Source organism: Platalea leucorodia (assembly GCF_965183815.1).
Source record: "Platalea leucorodia genome assembly, chromosome: 1".
Classification (NCBI taxonomy): domain Eukaryota; kingdom Metazoa; phylum Chordata; class Aves; order Pelecaniformes; family Threskiornithidae; genus Platalea; species Platalea leucorodia.
Genome location: NC_138823.1, coordinates 29,666,727 through 29,691,337, shown reverse-complemented (window position 1 = coordinate 29,691,337; position 24,611 = coordinate 29,666,727). Strand labels below are relative to the sequence as shown.

General features: G+C 40.5%; 1 protein-coding gene across 1 annotated transcript in view; it reads right to left on the bottom strand.

Moving 5' to 3' along the window:
- CNGB3 (cyclic nucleotide gated channel subunit beta 3) overlaps positions 1–24,611 on the bottom strand; it is a gene marked incomplete at its 5' end in the record, with an annotated part of 130,461 nt that overhangs the window by 36,265 nt on the left and 69,585 nt on the right. The window contains 4 exons of the mRNA XM_082315882.1: positions 960–1,010; positions 2,886–3,094; positions 3,673–3,858; positions 5,297–5,451. Coding sequence (XP_082172008.1) covers positions 960–1,010; positions 2,886–3,094; positions 3,673–3,858; positions 5,297–5,451 — 601 coding nt within the window. The remainder of the gene's footprint in view (positions 1–959; positions 1,011–2,885; positions 3,095–3,672; positions 3,859–5,296; positions 5,452–24,611) is intronic.

The window sequence follows — 24,611 nt, the reverse complement described above, 5'->3', positions numbered from 1 at the left end:
AAGTGCTTTAATATCAGTAACTGATAATTAGTACTTAATCATATGACAAATTCCCAGATTATATCTTGCATGTGGTGAGAACACTCAACTTTCATTAGTTTCTGCAGCAATCAAGAGCACTAAACATACTGCAAGTGTGAACTTAAAATAAAACCATACATATCCACCTAGTTCTCTTGCTGTAAGTTTGACTCTGTCCTACTCACTTGCCTGTACAATGTATATCCTGCACTTTTGGATAGCTGAACCTCAAGAATATACGTAATGATACCACAGTCACTGAGACAAATTTAACTCTGAAACAAGGCAGGTGCAAAAGTATTTACAGAAGAGGAGGGGGCAATAACAGATTTCAGAGATGCGGGCTCAGTGTCACAGAGCTGTATGTGTGTCAGGAATTCAATAGACTACCTATCCTCTGTTGGCAAAACCAATACTTACGAACAAAATGAACATTTTTCCTAAATTAAATGCATCTTTGCTTTTATAAAGTGCAATGAGCATCAAAAATCTTGGTCTGAATTTTTGCTTATTTGTGTGAGTGATGACCTATTCAGTACCACGCATAACAGTTCATCAAATAGAGTTATCATCTAACTTCAAGACTTTTTATTTTGTTTAATGAATCTCTAGCAAACTGTGCTATTGTCTTTCAGTGTGTGTGCGGGGATGACCTTGCACAAACCCATCAAAACAGAGAATTTTATTAATTCTATTTTATTAATTTATTATTATTCAGAATTTATATTTATAATTGCATTTATAATTATTCTGTTTTACAATTAAACACTATGTATGAAGATGGCAGTCTTCAGCTGGTGAGCACTGACATGCCATCAAGCCAATGCTTTCTGGTGATGCTCTGAAGCCAACAGAGATTTTCAGTGAATGAAAAAAATCCTGTGAAATCCTACAGCCAGAACTTACATATTGACATCAGTAACACAGGATCTGCTTACCCGAAACTTCACAGAGCTGTGGTAGAATTTCTTCATTTCCACTTTGTCTGACTACAGTGAGAAAAGAGAAAAAGGCATAGTCAAGAACAGAATGTCAAGAATGAGCAAGAATGAGCCTCTGCTACTTGACAATAATAATTCTCTTATGATAGTAGGAATGATGACAGTTGTATTAATTATGGTCTAAAAGTATGAATGGAGAAATATCTGTAGGAAGAAGTAGTACTTTTATTAGACCGATTTACACTGGACCAGATTTTATTAGACCTACTTGAAAAAATCAGGTTTGGGGTTTGTCTGATTTTTCCCAGGTCTGGCTGTTGGTCTAGCAAAGCATGTTACATTTTTCCCACAAATCTTCCCTCTCAAGACATCTCTACCAGCTGGTGCTTGACCCAAACCCCTTCAGTTTTGGGGCCAAAAACTCCATTTGACTTCAGTGGTTCCAAGAAAAATGCAAAGAACATTTCTGACGGTGCTGTACAAAATTAGCTCTTTGAAAGCTAGCATTAACATGCTAGCATAATTAGCATTATAATAATCAACATTGCATTCATTAGTAATGATTAGCTATTTATTTTTAAATTGCTCTCCATGGGAACTGATGCTAATACCTTAAGAAAGGGTAATCACAAGTATCTAAAGAAATCTATCTATTATTATACTTTCAGTATTTATACCAGGGGCACTTAAAAATAGCTTTAAAATCTTAAGGGTATTTCCATGCCAACTTTTCACTATTATCAGTTTAAGCATTAAACTAAATGCAGGAGATCAGGCAGTAGATGATCTCTTCATACACTAAAATCTATGAATTGTACAAACAGCTTTGAGGGAAATACAAGGTAAGCTTCCTACTTTAGAGTTTTAACCTTGTTCATAAAAGTTGAGTTTTGTAGGATATAGGCAAGATTGCCAGTTACTGAATGTCTTGGCATGGAAAAATACCTTACACTGCACTGCATTTAATATCTATCCAAACTATATTTGCGGAGTTTTATCTGAGATTCCTCTGCAAAGGTATCAGTAATATCTTGTATGCACAATGTGTAAAATTTTATGTAAAGCACTGAACTAAAGCTAGTTCCAAATTACATTTGAGGATATATAATTTTGAATTTTCTGTCTGTTGGGCACAGTAGTGTCACACTGAAGTTATCTAAACTCATTTTTTTCCACATTAGGTTTTCTTCTATAAGAAGTTAAAGAAAAGTAGGGAAGATTTTAAAGGAAAGTTAATGTTCTAGATGCCCTTCTGATATGTTAAGGGCAAGCTTTTACCTTTTTTCAGATACTTGCTTAGAGTTTTATTTTGCATTTTTCTATAAAAAAGTTAACACAAAAATAATAGCAAGAAGCAAAATAGAATGTACATATTTTCACCAAATACATCAAATAAATATTTTCAAAGCATCCTGAAATCACAGGGATTTGCTCTGATTTTGGCAGAAAACCCCACAGTCTCACAATCTGTAACAAAACATGCATATCCTGTCCAGCCCTACCAGAATATGCCCTGCCTTCAACTGTGATTTGTGCACAAGGTGAATAGAAAGCTGAAAGTTTCACACAAACATAAAAACACATGCATACATGTATGAGTACATAGTCGTATAATCGCTGATTCCAGGGAAGCTGCACCAGTTTACTCCTGGTGAGAAAGAGCTTTTTGCCTGTTCCAACTACTCTCATCTGTTACTTTCAAATCTGGTTTTTCTTTTTTTAAGAATGCAGACAATGGATATGTTTCCTTCTTCCAAAATAGGATAATGGAAGGCCAGTGGAGAACAACATAGGTATGCTTTGATAAATAAAACGTTGCATAGGTTTGACACAGCAGGAAAAAATGTGTCAGATTAGAGGGATTTCTGTAATGTACTTTAACACACAACTACTACCCGTGGAAATCCCACTTCCAATACTTACTATTATATCTCCACCTTTTAAAAATTGCACTCGGGGCTGGAAAATTAGTAAGTCACACAGGTAGCAGATATCACAAATGATGTCTATGGTAAACCAATATATTGTATTACTTGGGGTTTGATACGGAAACACAAAGCGAAGGGGAATAAACCAGCAATTCCAGTTGTAGGCGACTGTCACAAGCATGAGCCATGCTACGTAACGGCGATCTGAAAGAAAAAACCATTCAGTTTACAGCATGAACTTAGAATCTTTTCTCATTCTCTTAGACACATTTATTCTCCTGCACTATCTGGGAATGTTTCTGCCCAGAGCAACCTACCGTTCTCCCTTTTTCAATGGCACAGGCTGCTAAAGTGATATAGGTTGGAACTAGGAGTCACACAAAGAATTTGCAACACAGAAAAAAGATGAGTTTATGGGAGCATATAGAATTTAATGCATCTGAAGAAACTTGATACATTTTGCATGCTGCTCGTGTATGTTATAACTGACAAAAGAATTATTTGGCCCTAATGAATGGGACAAATTCTAGATCAAGAATCAGAAGACTAGGGTTTTAATTGTGGTTGGTTTGCATACCAGCTTTGTGCATACCATCTTTACAACTGTTGTCACTTTCCATGTCTTTTCCCTGTTTGAAATAAATGTTCTTTAGGGCAGGATCTATGCATCCCTTTGAGTAGCAAACTGGAATGTAGATCTTATGGTGGCTCACAGGTACTGTGTAATACTTGATCACTTCAATATGCCTTTACCCCATTCTATTGTATAGCTTTTAATTTACCTGTGTATGAGTCTATGCTGTCTGGTAGCTGCAGATACTCCATGTATTTTTTCAGTGGAGGTTTTTTGAATTTACAGCACAGCATATCACAGTAATGATCCTCCTCTGGCTTTGCTTCAGCGTCCTCTTTCTTTTCTTCTTTTTTTTCTTCTTTTGGTGGGTGTGGAGGCTTCTTCTTTGATGGTGCTAGCCACATAGAATGCCACAAAGGTTTACATTTTAATAACGGCTCAACGACTACACCCTGTTTTAACATGTACAAGAGCCTCATCATGTTAAAAACTCTCCTAAAAACACTTGGCAGTGACTAAAGCTACAATTCATTGTAACACGGAATGCATTAGAAAACAGATTGGAGAATAAAATCACCACTGATATAATCACGTACCTCTTCTATCAAGAATGGGGCACTTCGTGTTACAGTGCAATATATATTCCCGTATTTCCTTGGACAGTGCCCACAACTAATGCTATAAAACACTGACAAGAAATAAGGTAATTTATAATTCAGCATTCCTTAATGCAACTGGGCATTTCTCTTTACATGATTGCTGCAAATAATGCATGCAATTACGATGAAGACAAGAAAAGATGTCTGTGTCATGGGCTGATCTCTCCCCTCTCCTGAGAACTGATATGCAAGATGCAGCAGGTGAAACTAAGGGGAGGCCTATGGTTTTGTATGTTTCTAGGCTTACAAAAGTCTTGTGGCACTCCTCTGAGCCCAGTTCTTCCATCTTTGGGCAAAGATAATTTTGTCCACACATTTGTCTCATTAATTATGGTGGCTTTACCTCTGAATAGGATACACAGTCCCAGCAGTAAACTGGCAAACTGCATCTATAATGATTTAGGAAGTAAATGATTGTAGGTTCTACAAAGAGAACAAAAGAAGTAAATGAGCTAAGAAATAATAATAAAAAAAAGGAATTCCTTTATCATCTGATATCATTTATAATACTTCAGGCACTATTTTTCCCAGCTTATTAAAAAAGAGGTAAGCAATAAACAGCTTCTAAAAAATGTCAGAATATAAAATCACCACACTCATTTCTTTGTGAAAAGGAAAAAAAAAGTCAAACTTTCCTCTAAAGAGGAAAAATACCTTATCTGTTTTATGTTTCATATTTTGTTGTTTAATCAATTTTGGATGAGTTTGCTCCATTCGAAGCATGTACTTAGAGTCTTCAGTGTGTCTGGAAGGTTGCTGCTGTGGCTAAAATTTTATTTACTTTTGGACAGCAGATCTAATCTCAGAGTGACTAATATCTACTCATTAGATATGTATGTTTCTTCATACGTTTCAGATTTATCTCCATGAATAAACATATCTGGGAAGTATTTTAAAATATATAAAACTGCTTGACAGAGGTGTTTCTAGACATTGCCCAAGATTTTCCCCCACGTTCTTTAGTGATGTGATTCAAAGGGAGCTCGTACCTAAGGACCTGGTTTACTGTAGACTCATGAGGATAAATTGACTTTAGTGGGCACAAACTGATGCATTTCAGTGGATAAACACGCTATACTTACTTGAAAATTTTATCACAGTATTTTCTGTTCCGACAAAATAATTTTCATCTTTAAACTCAACAAATGCACAGCTATTTCTGGAGTCACTTACAAGCTGTAGGACTGCCTTCAGGGGAGGACAGAACTGGGTCTTTCAGCTTTTCCTTATAGACTGTTGCCCTTTCCCGCATTTTTCTGACAATGTCTTGAAGCTGGGCATCAGCATACTCATTTGTTTGGAAACCTGAAGGTGTTGGCTTCTGTGTGCTAATTAAAACAAAAGGAAAAAAACTTAATGTACTGGAAAGCACTGGAAAGAAACAGTGCTAATTCTACTTCTGAGCAGAAGTCAGACAGTAAGAGTGGATCTTTATTGGCCACAGTGCTTATTCGCTTAATTCACGGTAAGTGGACATTAAGTAAGTTATCTGCTCTTACTTCCTGCTTATGTCAACTGATGCTGCTGGCTACGTGCCGCAGCCTGTACAATATTTCAGGCAGAGGAGGTCCCTGTACCCTGTGCTCTGTATAGCCCACTACACTAATGACTTCCCAGTGCTGCTTTTCACCAAGTTCTGCTGTGGCTATGTAAGGCCTAGAGCTTATCCTGTGTATTCGCTAAAATATAAGGCATGCTCTTACCAACTGTGAATGAAAATGTGCTCATTTATTCTATGGTAATATCCTAAAGATGACAAGACATAACTGAGTTAAAGACTGTGATGTGCAGGTAGGGGAGGAGAGACTATGCTTACTTTATGCTTCCTAATCTTGGGAAAATGGATTTTATCTCATTTTTGTAATGGATATCAGCTAATATGAGGTAAAAAATACACATTTTACCAATTAGAAGCAAAACAATGGTGTTCTTGCTGAAGCTGCTTGCTTCTACCAAGAAGTTCCCCACTGCACACTTACTTGGGGTCATAGTAACACTGAGCACTCACAGCATTTCTTCAAAGCCGAGGACCATTTCATTTTTAAACACCTGCACTCTCACATTCTGCACTGAAACAAATGTTTTTAATGGGATCTATGCATACTGTGCAGTCATTTAGAAAATCTAGCTGAAGGTGATTCTTGATCAACTCTTCTTAATTTCATCCTCGATTATGTGCTAGCGTCTGATTATGCAGACTGGGGTTGTTTCGGAGTACCACCCAGCTGGCAGATGAGCCATGCGTTTGGACTTCCTCTGTGTGGAGACCAGGATACGGGATTTCTTCCGTGTCCTAGACTCAACGCTTCTCAGCTGGTGTCACACGCTGGTGTCAGAGCTGGCTGGAAGTGGCTGTGACTGGCACAGGGCAGCTTGATGCCTCCTCCCACACAGGTCACAACTGCCACCCCTGCACCGAAACCCTGCCAGCTATGCCCAATACAGGGAGTACAGCAGAAAATTGTTCTTTCTTTCTTGTCAGTTTTTCAGCTCTATCCCAAATACCGTGGGGATGTAGATGTTAAAGCAAGAGAAGAAGCAGACCTAGAGTGAGGCATGCTTGAAATTTCCAAATTCTTGAGAAGACCTTCCCAAAGATGAGTAGAGGGAAAGTGGTATGACAGCATCTTGAGTAGGGAAGAAATTAAAAACACTCCAAAGTGATTTTTAAATAAACACCATGCCTCCTCAAGACCTAAACCTACTTTGAAGTTCCTAACAGAAGGAGCTGTAACTAAAAAAGGAAAGTGTCAGAGTGGGATGCATGCAGGTTTTTGAGAAGCACAGTTTTCTGGAGACACAACACATATCACAGTGCCCAAGGAAGTATGATTTAAGGATGTGAAAATCCTTCAGCAATAAAATCATTGGATAAAATGGAGATAAGCTGTTAAAACCAGAAGACGCATAGGTCTGGAAGTATGTAGTTATCATTCCTCTAATTTAAGTCTTCTGTAGTGTCTATTTCTTAAAACTCACCAGACAGGAGATTAATCAAACAGTTCTGATATACTTTGTAATCTCATCACAGTTCCTTTTGTGTCACAGCTTCCCTTTGCTCAGGCCATCTGCAGTGTAATGAAATCCTTTCTTGTTTTGAGCTAACATGTCACAATTAGTTTTTCAGCTTCTATGCAAAGAATTTCAAATAATTCTTACTCTTTGCTGTTGCCATATTTGCTCAGGGCGTTAGCTATCTTATAGTAAAAGACACTTATCACAAGTGTCTCGCCAAAGGCCCCTTCTATCTGCTTTCTAGGGATAAGCTATAAGATGTGTGGGATTTTCTTGTTATTTCACAGCCTTTCCAATAAAAGTTAAAGTCTCTTCTATCATAAATTTGGTGCTTTATCATTGCAGTGTAGCCTAAAGGGACCATGTTGTTATTTGGTGCTGATTAGAAACTATGTGTGTTTGTTGAACGTTATTTGCCCCACAGTTGATGAGAAATTGATTTTCCTTGCTCTGCTTCTCATTTGGTTTGCATTATCTTCTCCTCTATTATTTTCTAGTAACAAAATGCTTACTTTAAATTTTCACTGGTTAATACAGATGGAGGAGGTTGCATGTTGAATACTGCTCATTTGAAGATGTGTATTGTACCTGTGCTTCGTGTGGAGGTGCACTTTAAATTGCCTTGGCTAATGAAGCCTGTTCAAGCTTGGCTCCATCTCTTGCATTAGGTGGTGCTTTGCCATGAACGCGTTGACACCAGTGCCGTGCAGATGCCTTTCACCACATGCAGCACTCTTGGTGGAAGTTAGGGTCTGGCTCAGCACCTCCTGACTGGCCTGAGATCATTTCCCCAGCAGAGTTGCGGTGCTTTCCTCTTTCCCCTGTCTTTTTTGTTTGGTGATGTTTCTTCCACTGCGTGTACTCTTTCATGTGGTAAACTTTTTATTAACTCTTATTAATATATGTTTTATAAATTCATATACATAAACATATAGCTGCCAGCAGAGCATGACAGCTGGCAGAAACAAGTACATTTTCCAGGTCAGAGACCCTGCTAAGGTAATTCTCTTTGAAGACACCACATTTAATAATTGTAATTTGTCCATCGTACTACATTGCGATGTTTTCTGGTTCTGTTTTGCTACTGCTCAGACTTTCAGATCTTGTGCCTGTGAGAAAGCTTAGTTTGACTTATGTTTTTAGCATGCTCTGTTAAGGAGATAATGCCTCATTTTGAATCTATGATGATGTTCATCTCACCTCACAGTTATAATTACAGACTGTATTGATTTCATACCAGGCTCTTTTTGGTTTTATTCTCCATATTAAAGATCTCAGAGGGTGATCAAACTTGTGGATATCGATCAATTCCTGGTTTGTCTCTGCCTGTGTTACATTGTTTGTGCCATACAGGGGCAGATCTGCACAGTCGCAGGTAAATCTGCTCCCTTACTAACACTGCTTAGCTGGGCAGAGAGATACTTTGCCTTTGGTTTCCTGTCCTGAGCTGCGCTGAGTGCTAGGATTTGTCTCTAAGCTGATAGGTTACTCTTGAAGCAAATTCATCTCAGACCTTTGTGCAATATGTTACAATAGGCCTAGGTCTATATTACTGTGTCGTATGGTCCTTTACTGAGCAGAAATGTTTATTCCCTGCAGAAATAATTTCACATGGCCTAGGAAATGAAAATGTCAGGATCACAACTCATGTACTATGCACACAGTTTTGCTGTTATCTCAAACATATTTTGTTTAGCAATAGCAACATATGTAACAATAGAAGTATAATAATAATAATAATAATAATAATAGTCATTTTCTTGTTTTTCATTTGTAGGTTTTATCTTTTTAACTTGTAGGTTTTAACTTGTTTGTTTAGTGAATGAAATTACAATGCCTTAATACTCCCCATACCAAGAGAAAAGATTTAGACACCTACAGCATAATGGAAGAAAATGGCCTTGAAAGAGCAGGCCATGGAAATACAGTTTTGAGTGTGCTAATGTATGTAACATCTGTTAAGTACTGTGGCTTTGAAGTTTTCTGTGTTAAGAGTTCAAACAAAACAAGGATCGAGAAATGTAATAGCTTATTTCAGAATAAATCAAGTTTACCCTTTTCTGAGTTGCAGCCTAGAGTTTAATTCTTTCTTGCTTTTTTGCCATGAACACCAAATACCTGAGTTCAGCTGCATCTTTCATCTACCAGATGACCCCTGAGAAAATGTATTTCATAAATGTATGCTGCTGCCTGAAAAAAATCCGTACCACTTTTTGCTGATTTCAGTTATAACCCTTCTTTTTGCAGCACTTCAGAAACTTTCTCCTGTCTACCTGGAAATAGAATTCTTGATCTTGCAATAGAACTTTTAATGCTTTTATTGAGCACTGACATTATGATTTATTATCGTATTTACAGCCTGTGTCTTGAAAAAATAATTTATTGTCTTGAATAAATTATGGAGAATCTCTAATTCAACCAATCAATCTTCGGAAGGATATGACAATGCATAACTATACAAATGTCCACAAAACATGATGGTATAGCTGAGAAAGATTTCAGTGAGATGATGATAGAAAAATGTAGTTCTAGGCATCATGAAAGGTATCGATTCAAAAACACGTCTTCAATTTGTGCTGACAGTCCGAGTGTGGGTAATGTTACAGAAACCAGAATCTTCTATCTGTCCCCAGTTCCAAGTCTAAGCTCACACATCCTAAATAACTAGGAAACCTAATGTTCCTCTGTAACAGAAAAAATTATGTTGGTCATCTGCTTGGTACAGGAATAGGGGTGTTCCAAAAAGCTAACTTTAGCTATTCTGATTATGCTCCCTTTGTAGTCAATAGAAGGCTTCTCTGAGGAGAGGTTCAGAGTTACTAAGATAGGTTTCTGCTCTGAATTGCTTGCGAAAGGAGCCTGTCCTTCTCCTTTGCCTGCACAGGAAGCTTACAGAGTTTTAGCAGTAAGCTTTAATATTTTCTTTAATGACGTTGGTACAAAATGTAGTAGTGTATTAATGGTGTTTGACAGGGCATTGGATTTGGAAGATTAAAAAGTAGGACTGATTCCTATACAGGAAAAACTGAATTATTTATTTAGACTGAGTAATAGAAACGAGAACAAATCTAATGCCACATAATGCAGACATGCATTTAGAAACAAATTGCAAGAATTTGTTTTGTACATGGTGGGATCATAAATTGCAGGTTACAAAAGGATAAATATCTAAGTGTTTTAGTCAACACCAGGGTGCCCATGAGCCATGCTGTAATGTGACTATGAAAAACACTGGTGCAAATGTAACCCTAGAATCCATCTGACATATTGCCAGTGAAGGAAGCATTAATATTGGCGTATAAACCAATGGTGAGAGTTATTCTGACCAGCTGTACTCAAAAGATGTATTCATGTAGGAAACTGTATAAAGTCTCCAAGAATGATAAAGGCTACTGGGAAGCTGGCTTTAAAAAGAACACAAAACAGATTGAGAGGCAATACGGTTGTTGTCTATAAATTCAAATTTTGGTGGAGAACCATGTAGGGGAAAGAGGTATTTGAGCTGAGGAACAGTATTTTAATAAGAATAAATGTGAATAGAAACACCACAAATTAGCATGAGTTAAAGGTCTGAAGAAAGTTTTTAATCTTTGAAGACCGGCATTCTAGACACCCTTCTAATATGGGTGGGTAGCAGTTGGAACAAGCATGACAGACCATACCAGGTCCACTACTACCAAAATCTCAACAGCTCAAGTGCTAAGAAAGTGAGTTTTTAAGATAAATATATTATCTTACAGTCTTGAAACAAACTGTTGACATGTTAGATCCCATGGAATTTCAAAAAGCTCTTAATTAAATTTTAATTTTCATTAGCAGTCTTGAAACAAGTATCTTCCTCCGTCCCATCATCTCTTCTTTTAAGAGGGAAAGTGTTTGAGAGAGACCCATCTTTAGTGAGCCAGCAGATGATGTCTTTCTCTATTTGCTGCATGTTTTGAAATTCTGGCAGTATATTAACTTTTCTTTGCAATAAAAAAGAATAAAATACATTTTTATTTTCATTCTATTTTAGGATTGAGTTGTTCTTCACAATGCGATTGGAATCTAAACTGATGTTACGTTTCTCCTGTCTATTTTCTTGCATATTTCGTTAATTTGAACATAGCGATATAATAATATTTGGGTTGGTTTTGGTTATATACAGAAGCAAGAATAGGCCATAAGCATTAATAAGCTTCATATGGACACCATGTAAATAAAACTTTCTGTTGCAATTCATGACTTTCCCTTAGTTCAGGGTCTTTGTACAGAAATTATGCTCGTTTTGGCCCTAAGCAAGTGTTCTTGGAACAAAATGCAGAGATCATCCCTTTCCCAGATCTCGTGTTGTGTTCATACAGCAAAACGGATATAAAGCAACCATGTGCAAGGAAGCCACTGTCTTTCAGAGTTATCTACTGGCACTGGACTCAGAACAAACTTCTTGATGCAGTGCAGACTGAAATCTAATAATTTAGGCTGCAAGACATTCCTCCTGTTTAGTTCAAAGGTTTGTCACAGCAGCTTCTCTGACAATCCTCCTAGTTATTCAGTCACAGCAGGCTGTGAATCCTCTAATCTTCTTTACAGTACTCTCAAAGGAGAAGTCTGTTTCAATGCTGAACACATGGAGCTCTCACTGAGGTACCAGATTAAAACGTGAATAAGATTTTATTTCCATTAGTAATTTTGCAGTATGAACTATGCAAAAGAAAGTAGGATGAATGTTGAAAGTATCAATTAACTTTGAAAAATTGCCTTTCTTTAATGTCACTGGTGATAAAAAGTTGTTTAATGGCACTGGATATTTACTATGATGTAAAAAATAAGGGCAGCATCGGTTCTGACACTAATCGCTTTAGAACAAAAGTATAATATTCTAAGAAAGAACCATATGATAATAAGTCAGGCAGTCTTGCCTCACGTATTTCCTTATCTGGTGGTGGTGTATCATTGGGGCTTTTTTATCTGTAAGTGATCGAATCTGTATGGGGCGTCTGCCTCTTATCAGGAATTTTTAAAGGTATTTCTTATTACATACACATAACATCTGTTACATTCAAGCACATCTAAATGCAAACTCATAACTTACATAAGCATATAATAATTTATGGCTAAGGAAAAAAAAGTCTTAATTAGAGTATGATCCAGTCCTACACAGAGTTCATGAGCACAGCACAAATCCTTCTTCAAACTTTCTGTTCTTCAGTTTTTATTAATATACAGGGAATAAAAAGCTAAAATGAAAACACTATAATGTTTCCCATAGTGAATTTTAAAAAAAGTTGCAATACAACGTCTCAAATTTGAAAACAGATGCTTTCATTTCTCATCTGTTTTCATACAGATCCTAAAAAAATCACACCGGCATAGGACTGTAAAGAACTTTGAGACATCCTGTAATCCTAGTCCCCACAGCTGAAAGCAGGATGAAGTATACCTGGGCCATTCCTGACAGATTCTTGTCTAACCTGTTGTTAAAGATGTCTAGTGGTGGCTATTACATAATCTTCTTAAAGAATTTATTCTAATGCTTCACTAGCCTCATTGTACGAATTTTTCTCAACATAAATCTTTTTTGGTACAATTTATCCCATCCACTGTGAACACAGGATAAAATGTATAGTCCCTTCTCTTTTGTCTTACTTTTTGGCCATTTGAACATTTTCATTTTCTATTAATGTTTTTCTGCAAAGGAAAAAGATTTGGGAAAATGGTAATAATTGTGTGATGACTAAGAATATTAGTTAGTTTTATAATTTTTGGTGTGCAAGAGGTGTGAGTACCTGAATAAGAATCTTTTAGCTGATCTATGCTTCAGGAAGCTTTAATTCAACTAGCAAGGGTAAAAATAAAGGAGAAGGAAGCGGTGGCATAGAATCAGCTTGTGCGGCAACTAATAGCGGGCTATTGGGAACCCTGGCATACTTTCACAATATACTGAACTTCTTGCCATGTACTGTTATTGCCTATGCTAATTATATAAAATCAGCTCTGTGCAACCAACTTTGTTGCAATTCTACCTCGGTTAGTGGTAAACTGCTATACAGCCACTTGTGCAGGAGCTCATTTCGTGCAGCTTTCCTAGTATGACAATGAAACTTGGTGAGAGAGAGAAGGAACCTGTTCCTCTGAGATGACTTTCAGTTACTCCTATCTAAGACCATCCTTTCCCCTTCTGCAGGCTCCTGCCACATTCTTTTCCAAATTCAGCAACAAAGCAGGCAAGTTCCCTGTGGACAACAGACGATCACACATTTCCTCTCGAGTATCATTTATCTGGGGCATGGAGTAAGACTGGGCTGCCAGACCCCATTGACTTCTCATCTGATTCTCATATCTTGTCTTGTGCTGCACAGAATGGGATGTTTTAATCTTAAATAGCTAACATTTGGAAAATGAGTAAACAACAGGAGATGGTATATTAAGAAAAAGTATTGGACAAGATTAATTATAGGCATGAATACTTACACTAGTCATGAAGTAATAATCAGTTTTCCTTTACTAAATGAAAATAAGCATTTTGTCTTAGATTTATTTGTCTCTTAGATTTATGAAGAAAGACACAGATATATTTGCAATTGTTTGGTGCAATTATATTACACACACTAATGTATCTGTCTCAATGCTCATTGCTTTGCTTCTTTCCCCACAATTGACTCAACAGATAATAGCTGAGATGATAGTATTTTTAATAAATTATCATTTCTTCCTTCACAAAAAAAGGTATCTTCTTACTTTGAAAAATGTTAGGTCAATGGAGGATTTACACAAAATCCTTTTAATTAAAGAAATAAATCAGTGGCAAAGTATGACAAACTATACCCTGTTTTCTTACACATTCTAAAAAAAGAATTTCTCCCATTTATACAGTCAGAAATAAATATATACACATATTATAAATATATAATTTAAAATAATGCAAGGAAAGACAAAAACAAGCAGCATTTCACTCTGTGTAATGACATTCCTGTCCCTTTACTCGCTTCATTTAGTCTTCAAGGAAAAACTTCCAAATTCGCTACCTTTTTAGCTTCAGGCTACCTACTTGATTGTTGTGCAGAGTGAATGGCATTAAATAGCATGGGTAACTGCATCCTGCAGAACGGATAGAATTTAAAGGCTGTAGGAAAATACATCTCAGCAATGATTACAGCAAGTTTAATCCATTTTGGTACAGGCAGCACACCATCACCTTTCTGTTTAGTTTGCAGGTTCTCAATTTAGCCATTGCAGAAATTCAAATCAAAGCACTAAAAGTGACAAGCTGTGAAAGAAAGACCTAAGCAGAAGGAATATAAGTGCTAAGAAAAGTATTTTTATTTTTTAATACGTTAATGTCTTTTCAGTCAGGCTTACAAAATGTACTGGATACGTTCGATCTGTTTACAATTTCAAGTACTGCAGTGATTAGCTGGAAACAACTAAGGAAAGCTACTAGTCTCTTTATAAAATATGCTTGTAACTATGTTTAAGCTGGGATTTTTCAGAAGTGCCCAGCATTGGCCTTGTTTTACTTTATCTCAGGTCAATTGGAGTTTAGTGCCATGAGTGTCATCTTTTTGGGTCCCTGGTGTTCCTACAGTAATCAAGAATTTCTAAAGACTGTGCAGAGGGTTGATACTGGGTCTGTTTCACCAGGGTGCTGAGACTTTGTTCATGTGATAGGACATAGTTTCTCTAAGATGCATCTGCTTGGTGAATTGATGTGTTGCAACTAGTGGATGGCAAGCACTAATAAGCACGGTAATTTTCTTGGTCGAGGTAATTGAGCTAAATGAAGTGCATTACTCACTAAGAACATGCTACCAGCAGGAGTTCTCTTTATTAACCTGGCTATGCACCACATAGCAAATTGCCTCTTAATCTTTGTTTGTTTTGTTATCTTTTTTTGCTATTAGCCAAATTAGAGAGGAAAAAAATCTCCTTTATGGGCCTGAGAAGGAGTGGTGTAGCCTACTAGGTAATAGGATGTGGCTATGGAAAAGGCAAACTATGAGCACAAAACTCAGTCCTACTGAACCACCTGTGCTCATATGGCAGTTTGCAACACTGGAGCTCCCTTTTTCTGAAAATGTTGAAAGCAGGGTTTCTGCATTTGCAAAAGCAGAATCAGAAGAGTACATTTACTGGGTGGGAATGTTAAACATATTTTATATAATTTTTATATTTTATTAAAATTTATTTAGTGCATTTTATATAAACATGTTTTGTTCATAATACCTAGATTCTGAAGGTGTCATATGAGATATAATTTTTTGTTCCTCTCTAAACATAACCCAGAATACGTGAGATCATGAGGTGAAATCTAAAAGTATCCGAAGTCCCGGTTGCCCACTGTATTTTTTTCTTTATGTACTCCTGGATACGCAGCCTGTGAATATGGATTGTCATTTAACACGGCATTTTGCAGAGTAGAGTTCATGATCCTTGACTGGGGTTTCAGAGTACTGCCTTAGTATTAATAGTACATTGTAATCACCTTGGTAATCTGGGAAGATGAAATGCTTTTACAACTTTAGCCAGGCTTAAAGGCTTTTAAAAGACACAGAGGAGAGAAGAGGTCATAGAAGCTCTTCGCATCCCTCCATTTTCTCTGCTCTATGCTCTCTGATGCTTTGTTTACCATTCTTCCATACTCTACTTTTTCTAGGACTTGCTGCAACTTCTTTGTCTCATCCCCTGATGCCAGGGATCCACTACTACTTGTTCCTTGGGCATCTGTCTCCCCTTTACTCTTACATGCCAGAGCACTTTATACAGTTCTCCTCTTCATCAGCTACCACATGCCACAGGCTTTTTGTTGGTTCCCAGCCTTCAGTGTAGGGACATACAGAGGTCTCACCTTTGCCTCTCCTATGCCACCTTTGTGATCATCTAAATCATGTCTTTTTAATTTTTTTTTTTTGTTAGATTTTGGGTTCCAGACAGTACCCTCAGAAAGCATGTTGTCATTTTCTCTTGTGTACAAATGGCTATATTCCTCTGTTCGCAGGTCAAGGTGGTCTGGAGACCTTTGCTTTCGGTGGTGGCTGTAGTGCTTGGGCCACAGCTGTGGCTCCGGCTGAGTGGCAGCTGTGACTGTGCCTGGGCCTGGCCGTGGGCCCCACTGATCCTGACCCACAGCCGCAGACTGACACCCCACCTGGCCTCAGCCCAGCCCTGCCCGGCTGTCCCGGGGCTGTGTCTGACCCCGGTTCCCCTCACCCGGCACTGACTGGCTGACTGCCTTCCCGGCTTGGCCCCGGGCCTGCCTTGTCACCACAGACTTGCCTGATGATCTGGGCTCTGGGCTGGCCTTGGCTGCTACCCCTGGGCCTGCCCTGCTTGCCTTGCTCAGGGCTGGGCCTGGGCCCTGGCTGAGGAGGCCCCTGCACTGTCCTCCACGTTGCCAGCTCCCCGTCCCTGAGGCAGGGACTGGTCCTTGTGGCTCCCTGGTGATGTGCCATATTTGCTTAAGTGCTACACAGTATTGCATGTAAAATGCTTGCACTGCATTTCAAATAAGTGCAGGGTTGTGTGTGCACATGCATGTTTTTATGAACCCTCCCCAGCAGAAAGCAATCTCAATGTATTATAAAGGCTGCAATGATGTTTTGTGCTAGTTCCTTGTTAGTAAGACTCCACTGTCTTCTATTAGAGTGCAAATTAGGTCCTGAGTGTTGTTCTGTTCCCTCATTTCTTGCTGTGAAGAGACAGCGTAGTCTTAGCCCGCCCTCCCAGAGATTATTATTGCTCAGCAAATAGCTATTCGTGGAAATTACCTATCGTTCGTTACATTATCATTAAAGATGGAGGGAAGAAACAATATATTGGCAGACAGGGCTGACTTGGGTGCAATCCTGTCAAGGCCATTAGGAAACAGACATTAAAAGTTTCAGTCACTTGGCCGTAATTCAGTGCCTTGGCACATCAGGCATTCTTGTGTGTTTCCTCTTTCAGACATAGTGTTCAGGTGGCTGAGACCAATGCTGTCTCTCTCTACTGTTTATTAACGTCCATCACCATGTGCTGCTGTGTTTTAAAAATGAGGATGTGCTGAGAGGGAAAGCCAGAAATATTTTTTTTTTTCTTGTGGACAAACAGTTTCTATGGGAATTTTCAGGAGTAAATGCAGTCTTTGTCAAAGCTGTCATTCACTTAGCAAGAGTGACAAAAATTATTTGTTCTTTCAGAGGAAGTTCAAAAACCTGTCTTCCTATTAATAGATAATACAGGCTGTGCAGCACCGTGAGTAAAAAGCTACTCTAAAGCAGCTGAACTGGAAGAAGGACACAGCTGGTGCACAATCTTCCAAACTGCCATACATATAAGTAGTCTTACTGATTACAGATAAGTTAATTACATTAGTATAATTGTTCATAAAGCAATATTACCTAAGATTTTAAAATTTAAAGTCCTTACATGGAAGCTCATTACCTTCCCCTGAAATTCTGCATGGAGAGACACAGGTCTGATCTAAATGAAAAGTGTGCTGTTTCAAACAGGACAACTGCCTTCTTCCCTCTTCCTTACTCTATGTATGTGAGCCTGCACAGATACATTTTAAAAAATTAAAAGTCACAGTAACAGAAGGTAAGGTGATCTCCATGAAAGTAGAGGTGCTCTGGATGTATATGGGTTGTGAACAGATACATATCCACAAACCTTACCTTATTATGTATCTTACTCACATAAGATATGGGCATACTGATGATTTCTTACTGTGCAGATCAAGTGACTTTTTATTAAACTTTGCCTCTTGGAGGATGATTAGTGTAGGAAAATAGTCTTATCTAAGTCAAAACATGGTACCAGGACCCTGAGTACACCAACAGGCCTTAATGGCCCTGAGCAGCTTCCCAGTGGGACTTCCACCCACGCCCTCTGCCCATGGGCCTGGGGTGTCCACTTAAGCTCAGGCCTTAGTCACTGCCTGAGCTACGCCTAGGTGTGTCTAGCTCCAGTTCTGTCTCCAGTCCTGTCTCCTGGATGGGCTTTGGAGCCATGTTGTAGCCTTGTCTCCAGTCCTGTCTCTGACTCTGTCTTTTTTGCTCCTGACTGGACTCCCTGGATGGACCCTAAACTTAGTTCCTCACTTTGCCTTGTTATTCTTAGTCTTACCCTCTTACTAGGATCCTGCTCTGCTTGCTCTGTTCAGACCTCATAGGACTGCACCTTGTTGGTAAGGACACTGCTTGCTCTGGGGTTACCCTTGGCTCGCATCTCCCCTTCCTTCAAGGAGCAGCTGGCCCTTGCTGCTCCCTGAAATACAGCTGCACAAAATCTGAGATTCCAGTTAAGAAAATTCTACTAGCCATTTTGCCAACCTTGATTTCATTCAACCAACAAAATTATGGCTCTTTCCATAACAGTATCATAGAATCATAGAAAGGTTTGGTTTGGTTTGGTTTGGTTTGGAAGGGATCTTTAAAGATCATCTAGTCCAACCCTTCTGCTATGGACAGGGACATCTTCCACTAGATCAGGTTGCTCAAAGCCCCGTCCAACCTGACCTTGAACACTTCCAGGGATGGGGCATCTGCAATTTCTCTGGGCAACCAGTGTCTCACCACCCTCATCATAAAAAAATTTGTTCCTTACATGTAATCTAAATCTACCCACTTCTAGTTTAAAATCATTACCCCTCGTCGCTACGGGCCCTGGGAAAAAGTCTCTCTCCATCTTTCTTATAAGCCCCTTTTATATATTGAAACGCTGCAATAAGGTCTCCCTGCAGCCTTCGCTTCTCCAGGCTGAACAACCCCAACTCTCTTAGCTTTTCTTCCTAGGAGAGTTGTTCCAGCCCTCTGACCATTTTTGTGGCCCTCCTCTGGACCTGCTCTAACAGGCCGATGCTTTTATTGTACTGGGGACCCAGAGCTGGAGGCAGAGGGGCTCACCAGAGCAGAGTAGAGGGGCAGAATCACCTCCCTCAACCTGCTGGCCACGCTTCTTTTGATGCAGCTCAGGATAGAATTGGCTTTCTGGGCTGCAAGAGCACACTGCCAGCTCATAGCTAATCTTTCATTCACCAATATCTCCAAGTCCTTCTCTGCAGGGCTGCTCTCAATCCATTCATTCCCCAGCCTGTACTGATATTGGTGATTGTCCCGACCCATGTGCAGGACCTTACACTTGGCCTTGTTGAACTTCATGAGGTTCATATGGGCCCACTCATCAAGCCTGTCAAGGTCTCTCTGAATGGCATCTCTTCCCTCCAGTGAATCAACCGCACCACTGAGCTCGGTGTCATCTGCAAACTTGCTGAGGCTGCACTCAATCTTGCTATTTCATTAATAAAGGTATTAAATAGTATTGCTCCCAGTACAGACCCCCGAGGGACACCACGTGTTACTAATCTCCATTTGGACATTATCCAAATATAGATTAAACAGTGACAGCAAAAACTCCTGGACAGTGGGACTCTCAGTTGACTGTCCTGTTGAGTTGTACGAACAGTCCTTGATATGGTTTTGACTAGTCAAACTGACACACTTCCAAATAATTCCCGGGTATAGGAATACCCAGAAATTAGCATTGAGCAAAGATAATTCACAACTGACACTTTTTCAGGAGGCATTTTTGTATTGTTCCAGTTGGCCTCAGTGCTAGAGAGTGATTTGAGCATGTTTCATTTGCTGCTGTTTTTGTAGACTATGTGCATCTGTTTGACTCAAATTCTCCATATGCATACATATTTATGTAGCTTTCCTCATGTCATAAAGGGAGTTGTTTCCTTAAAAATACTCTAGTGAGTGAATTTGAACACATAGACTCAAAAAGGTAGTGACCTTGATCAAGAACTATGTCTGAACAGACTCCCATGAATCTTCAGGGGCAATGAATTAAATTCTCTCAAAGGCACATTTTTAAAATGATTCTTCCTCCAGCTCTGAAAGTCGTAGAATAGATCTCTTTAGTTTAGTTTCATGCCGATGCAATGACACTAGCACCATGCCTTCCAAGCTCTACTGCAGAATTTAGTGGGTAACTGTTCTGACAGTAGAATTTACCAAAGATTTACTGTATTTTTAGAAGCCGTTGCTCAAATTAGACTGACTAGATATATCTGGATGCACACGACATTGAGTCAGAACAGCTCTGAGAAGAGAATGTTTAACATAAACATTTTTGATTTCCTTTTAACAGACAGATTTTGTCTTCTACTAATAAGCAAAATAACCCCTTTGTTTCATAAGCAGATTGTAATTATGCTAACCATGGTTACGGGATTTACCAGTGGAACTGTAAGCATCTAATAACATATCCCACAACAACAAAAAGGGAGATGCTTTATCTAGGTTTTCATTGTTGACCTACTGATTCACATTTAAATTACCAAGTTATTTATAACATTTCCAGTCATTCTAATCAGAGTTATTTTTAATTGCATGTGTTATTTTATAGAGTCGTATGCATTAGTATTTTGCTTGATTATTCCTTGTCACTGCAGCACAAAGTCTGTCTTGGTGAAGGAGCGGAAATAGATAATCTCTATAAACTAAATAACTCAGTGTCAGGGAAAGGCTTTTATTTTGTGTCATCAGGATAATCAAAATAATAGAACGCAAAAGCAGGCAGGAGGAGTTTCTACCCTGTTCTGAACTGAGTGTATCCATTATTTTCCACTCAACGGGGTCTCAGCAGGGTGGGGGGATGGACTGGCAGGAACTTAAATGAAGCTTAGCAAAGGCAAATGCAAGTTTCCATACCTGAAATGGAATAACCCCATGCAAGAGTAAAGGCTTGAAACTGACTGAGTAGAAAACAGTTTTGCATAAAAGGATCTGGGGGTCCTGGTGGCCAACAACTTGAATATGAATCCACAGTGTGTTCTTGCAGCAATGAAGGCTGACTACATGCTATGCTTTAGAAAATGTGTAGCCAGCTGATTCAGGGTGAGCGGTTATTTCCTTCTGTGTGACATTTATGAGGTTGCATCTGTGTCCAGCCGTAGTCTTCCCTGTACATGAAAGGCACTGACTGCATAGTGCAACATTAGCAGAAGGCTATTAAGATGACTGGGGACTACAGCACAGGATATATGAGGAGATGCTGAGAAAGCAGAGTTTGTTCAAACTGGAGATGAAAAGTTGACAAGATGGAGGTAATTGCAGTGTTCCACTACCCAGTGAGTGCTTATAAAGAACATGAATCCAGACTGTTCTTGGAGGTGCACAGCAAAAACATGAGAGGCAACAGAAGCAAGTTAGAGCAAAGGAAAATTCAATTATCCGTAAGGTAATAATTTTCATAATAAGGATGGTCAAACAATGGACCAGATTGCCCAGAGAAACTGTGGAAACTCCATTGTTGGAGATGATACACATTCACAATTATACTGAACAAAGCTCTGGGCAACCTGATCTAACTTGGGAGTTGGGTCTAACCTCTAAATTTGTCTTGCTCTTAGCAGGAGTTTGAACCTCATTCCTTTTGGAGCAGCCTTCCAACCTGAGCTGTTCTATGAGGCTGTTTAATATCTTCAGCAATGACATAGGCAGTGGGATTGAGTGCACCCTCAGCAAGTTTGCTGATGACACCGAGCTGAGGGGTGCGGTTGACATGCCTGAGGGATGGGATGCCGTCCAGGGGGACCTGGACAAGCCTGAGAATTGGGCCTGTGTGAACCTCATGAGGTTCAACAAGGCCAAATGCAGGGTCCTGCACTTGGGTTGGGGCAATCCCTGGTATCAATACAGGCTGGGGGATGAAGGGATTGAGAGCAGCCCTGCAGAGAAGGATTTGGGGGTACTGCTGGATGAAAAACTGGACATGAGCTGGCAATGTGCACTTGCAGCCCAGAAAGCCAACTGTATCCTGAGCTGTATGAGAAGCGTTGCCAGCAGGTTGAGGGAGGTGATTCTGCCCCTCTACTCTGCTCTGGTGAGACCCCACCTGGAGTGCTGCGTCCAGCTCTGGGGTCCTCAGCACAGGAAAACCATGGGCCTGTTGGAGTGAGTCTGGAGGAGGGCCACAAAAATGATCAGAGGGATGGAACACTTCTCCTAGGAAGAAAGGCTGAGAGACTTGTGGTTGTTCAGCCTGGAGAAGAGAAGGCTGCAGGGAGACCTTATTGCGGCCTTTCAATACTTAAATGGGGCCTACAAGAAAGATGGGGACAGACTTTTTCCCAGGGCCTGTTGCGACAGGACAAGGGGTAAAGGTTTTAAACTAAAAGAGGGTAGATTCAGATTAGATATAAGGAAGAAATTTTTTACACTGAGGGTGGTGAAACACTGGACCAGGTTGCCCAGAGAGGTGGTAGATGCTCCATCCCTGGAAACATTCAAGGTCAAGTTGGACGGGGCTCTGAGCAACCTGATCTAGTTGTAGATGTCCCTGCTCCTTGCAGGGGAGTTGGACTAGATGACCTTTAAAGGTCCCTTCCAATCCAAATGATTCTATGATTCTATGAATCTACACTTCTGATGAAGACAGATGGGGTTCACCTGTCACAAAGGGGGAAAAGGATTCTGCCTCAGGAGTTAGCAGGCCTCATTGAGAGAGCTTTAAACTAGATTCGAAGGGGGAAGTGGATAAAACCAGGCTTGCTAGGGATGAGCCTAGGGGTGGCATGCCTGTGTTGGAGAAGAGATCAATCACCCAACTGAAGTGCATTTACACCGATGCACGCAGCATGGGCAATAAACAGGAGGAGCTGGAAGCCACGGTGCAGCAGGAAAAGTATGATGTGGTCGCCATCACGGAAACATGGTGGGATGACTCATAACTGGAGTGCTGCAATGGATGGCTACAAGCTCTTTAGAAGGGATAGGCAGGGAAGGAGAGGTGGTGGGGTAGCCTTGTGCGTTAGAGAGTGTTTTGACTGTCTAAGAGCTCAACGAAGGTAATGATAAGGTTGAGTGCTTATGGGTTAAGATCAGAGGGAAGGCTAACAAGGCAGATATCCTGGTGGGAGTCTGTTATAGACCACCCAACCAGGACGAGAAAACAGACGAAGTTTTCTACAAGCGGTTGGCTAAAGTCTCACAATCTCTAGCCCTTGTTCTTGTGGGAGACTTCAACTTACCAGCTATCTGCTGGAAATACAACACAGCAGAGAGAAAGCAGTCTCTGACTGTCACTGCCGTTAAAGACAACAAAAAAAGTTTTTATAAATATATCAGCGACAAAAGGAGGGTCAGGGAGAATCTCCCTCCTTTGTTGGATGCAGAAGGTAACCTTGCCACAAAGGATGAGGAGAAGGCAGAGGTACTTAATGCCTTCTTTGCCTCAGTCTTTAATAGTCAGACTGGTCATCCTCAGGGTTTTCAGGCCCCTGAGCTGGGAGATGGAGATAGGATGCAGAATGAAGCCCCAGTTGTCAAAGAGGTAGCAGTCACCGACCTGCTCCTCCACCTGGATGCTCACAAGTCCATGGGGCCAGATGGGATCCACCCGAGGATACTGAGGGAGCTGGCAGAGGAGCTTGCCAAGCCACTCTCCATCATTTATCAGCAGTCCTGGTCAACCAGGGAGGTCCCAGATGACTGGAAGTTAGCAAATGTGACACCCCTCTACAAGAAGGGTCGGAAGGAGGATCCGGGGAACTACAGGCCTGTCAGCCTGACCTTGGTGCTGGGGAAGGTCATGGAGCAAATCATCTTGAGTGCCATTACGCAGCACGTGCAGGACAATTGGGGGATCAGGCCCAGCCAGCATGGGTTTATGAAAGGGAGGTCCTGCTTCACTAACCTGGTCTCCTTCTATGACAAGGTGACCCACTTAGTGGATGAGGGGAAGGCTGTGGGTGTTGTCTACTTGGACTTTAGTAAGGCCTTTGACACTGTCTCCCACAGCATTCTCCTGGAGAAACTGACTGCTCATGGCTTGGATGGGCGCACTCTGCACTGGGTTAAAAACTGGCTGGACGGCCGAGCCCAGAGAGTCATGGTGAATGGGGTCAAATCCAGTTGGCGGCCGGTCACGAGTGGTGTTCCCCAGGGCTCAGTGTTGGGGCCGGTCCTGTTCAGTATCTTCATTGATGATCTGGATGAGGGGGTTGGGTGCACCCTCAGTAAGTTTGCAGATGACACCAAGCTGGGTGGAAGTGTCGATCTGCTGGAGGGTAGGAAGGCCCTACAGAGGGATCTGGACAGGCTGGATCGATGGGCCGGGGCCAACTGTATGAGGTTCAACAAGGCTCAATGGCCGGGTCCTGCACTTGGGTCACAACAACCCCATGCAACGCTACAGGCTTGGGGAAGAGTGGCTGGAGAGCTGCCTGGCAGAAAAGGACCTGGGGGTGTTGGTCCACAGCTGGCTGAACATGAGCCAGCAGTGTGCTCAGGTGGCCAAGAGGGCCAATGGCATCCTGGCTTGTATCAGGAATAGTGTGGCCAGCAGGACCAGGGAGGTGATAGTGCCCCTGTACTCGGCACTGGTGAGGCCGCACCTCGAGTACTGTGTTCAGTTTTGGGGCCCTGACTACACGAAGGACATCGAGGTGCTGGAGCGTGTCCAGAGGAGGGCAACGAAGTTGGTGAAGGGTCTAGAGCACAAGTCT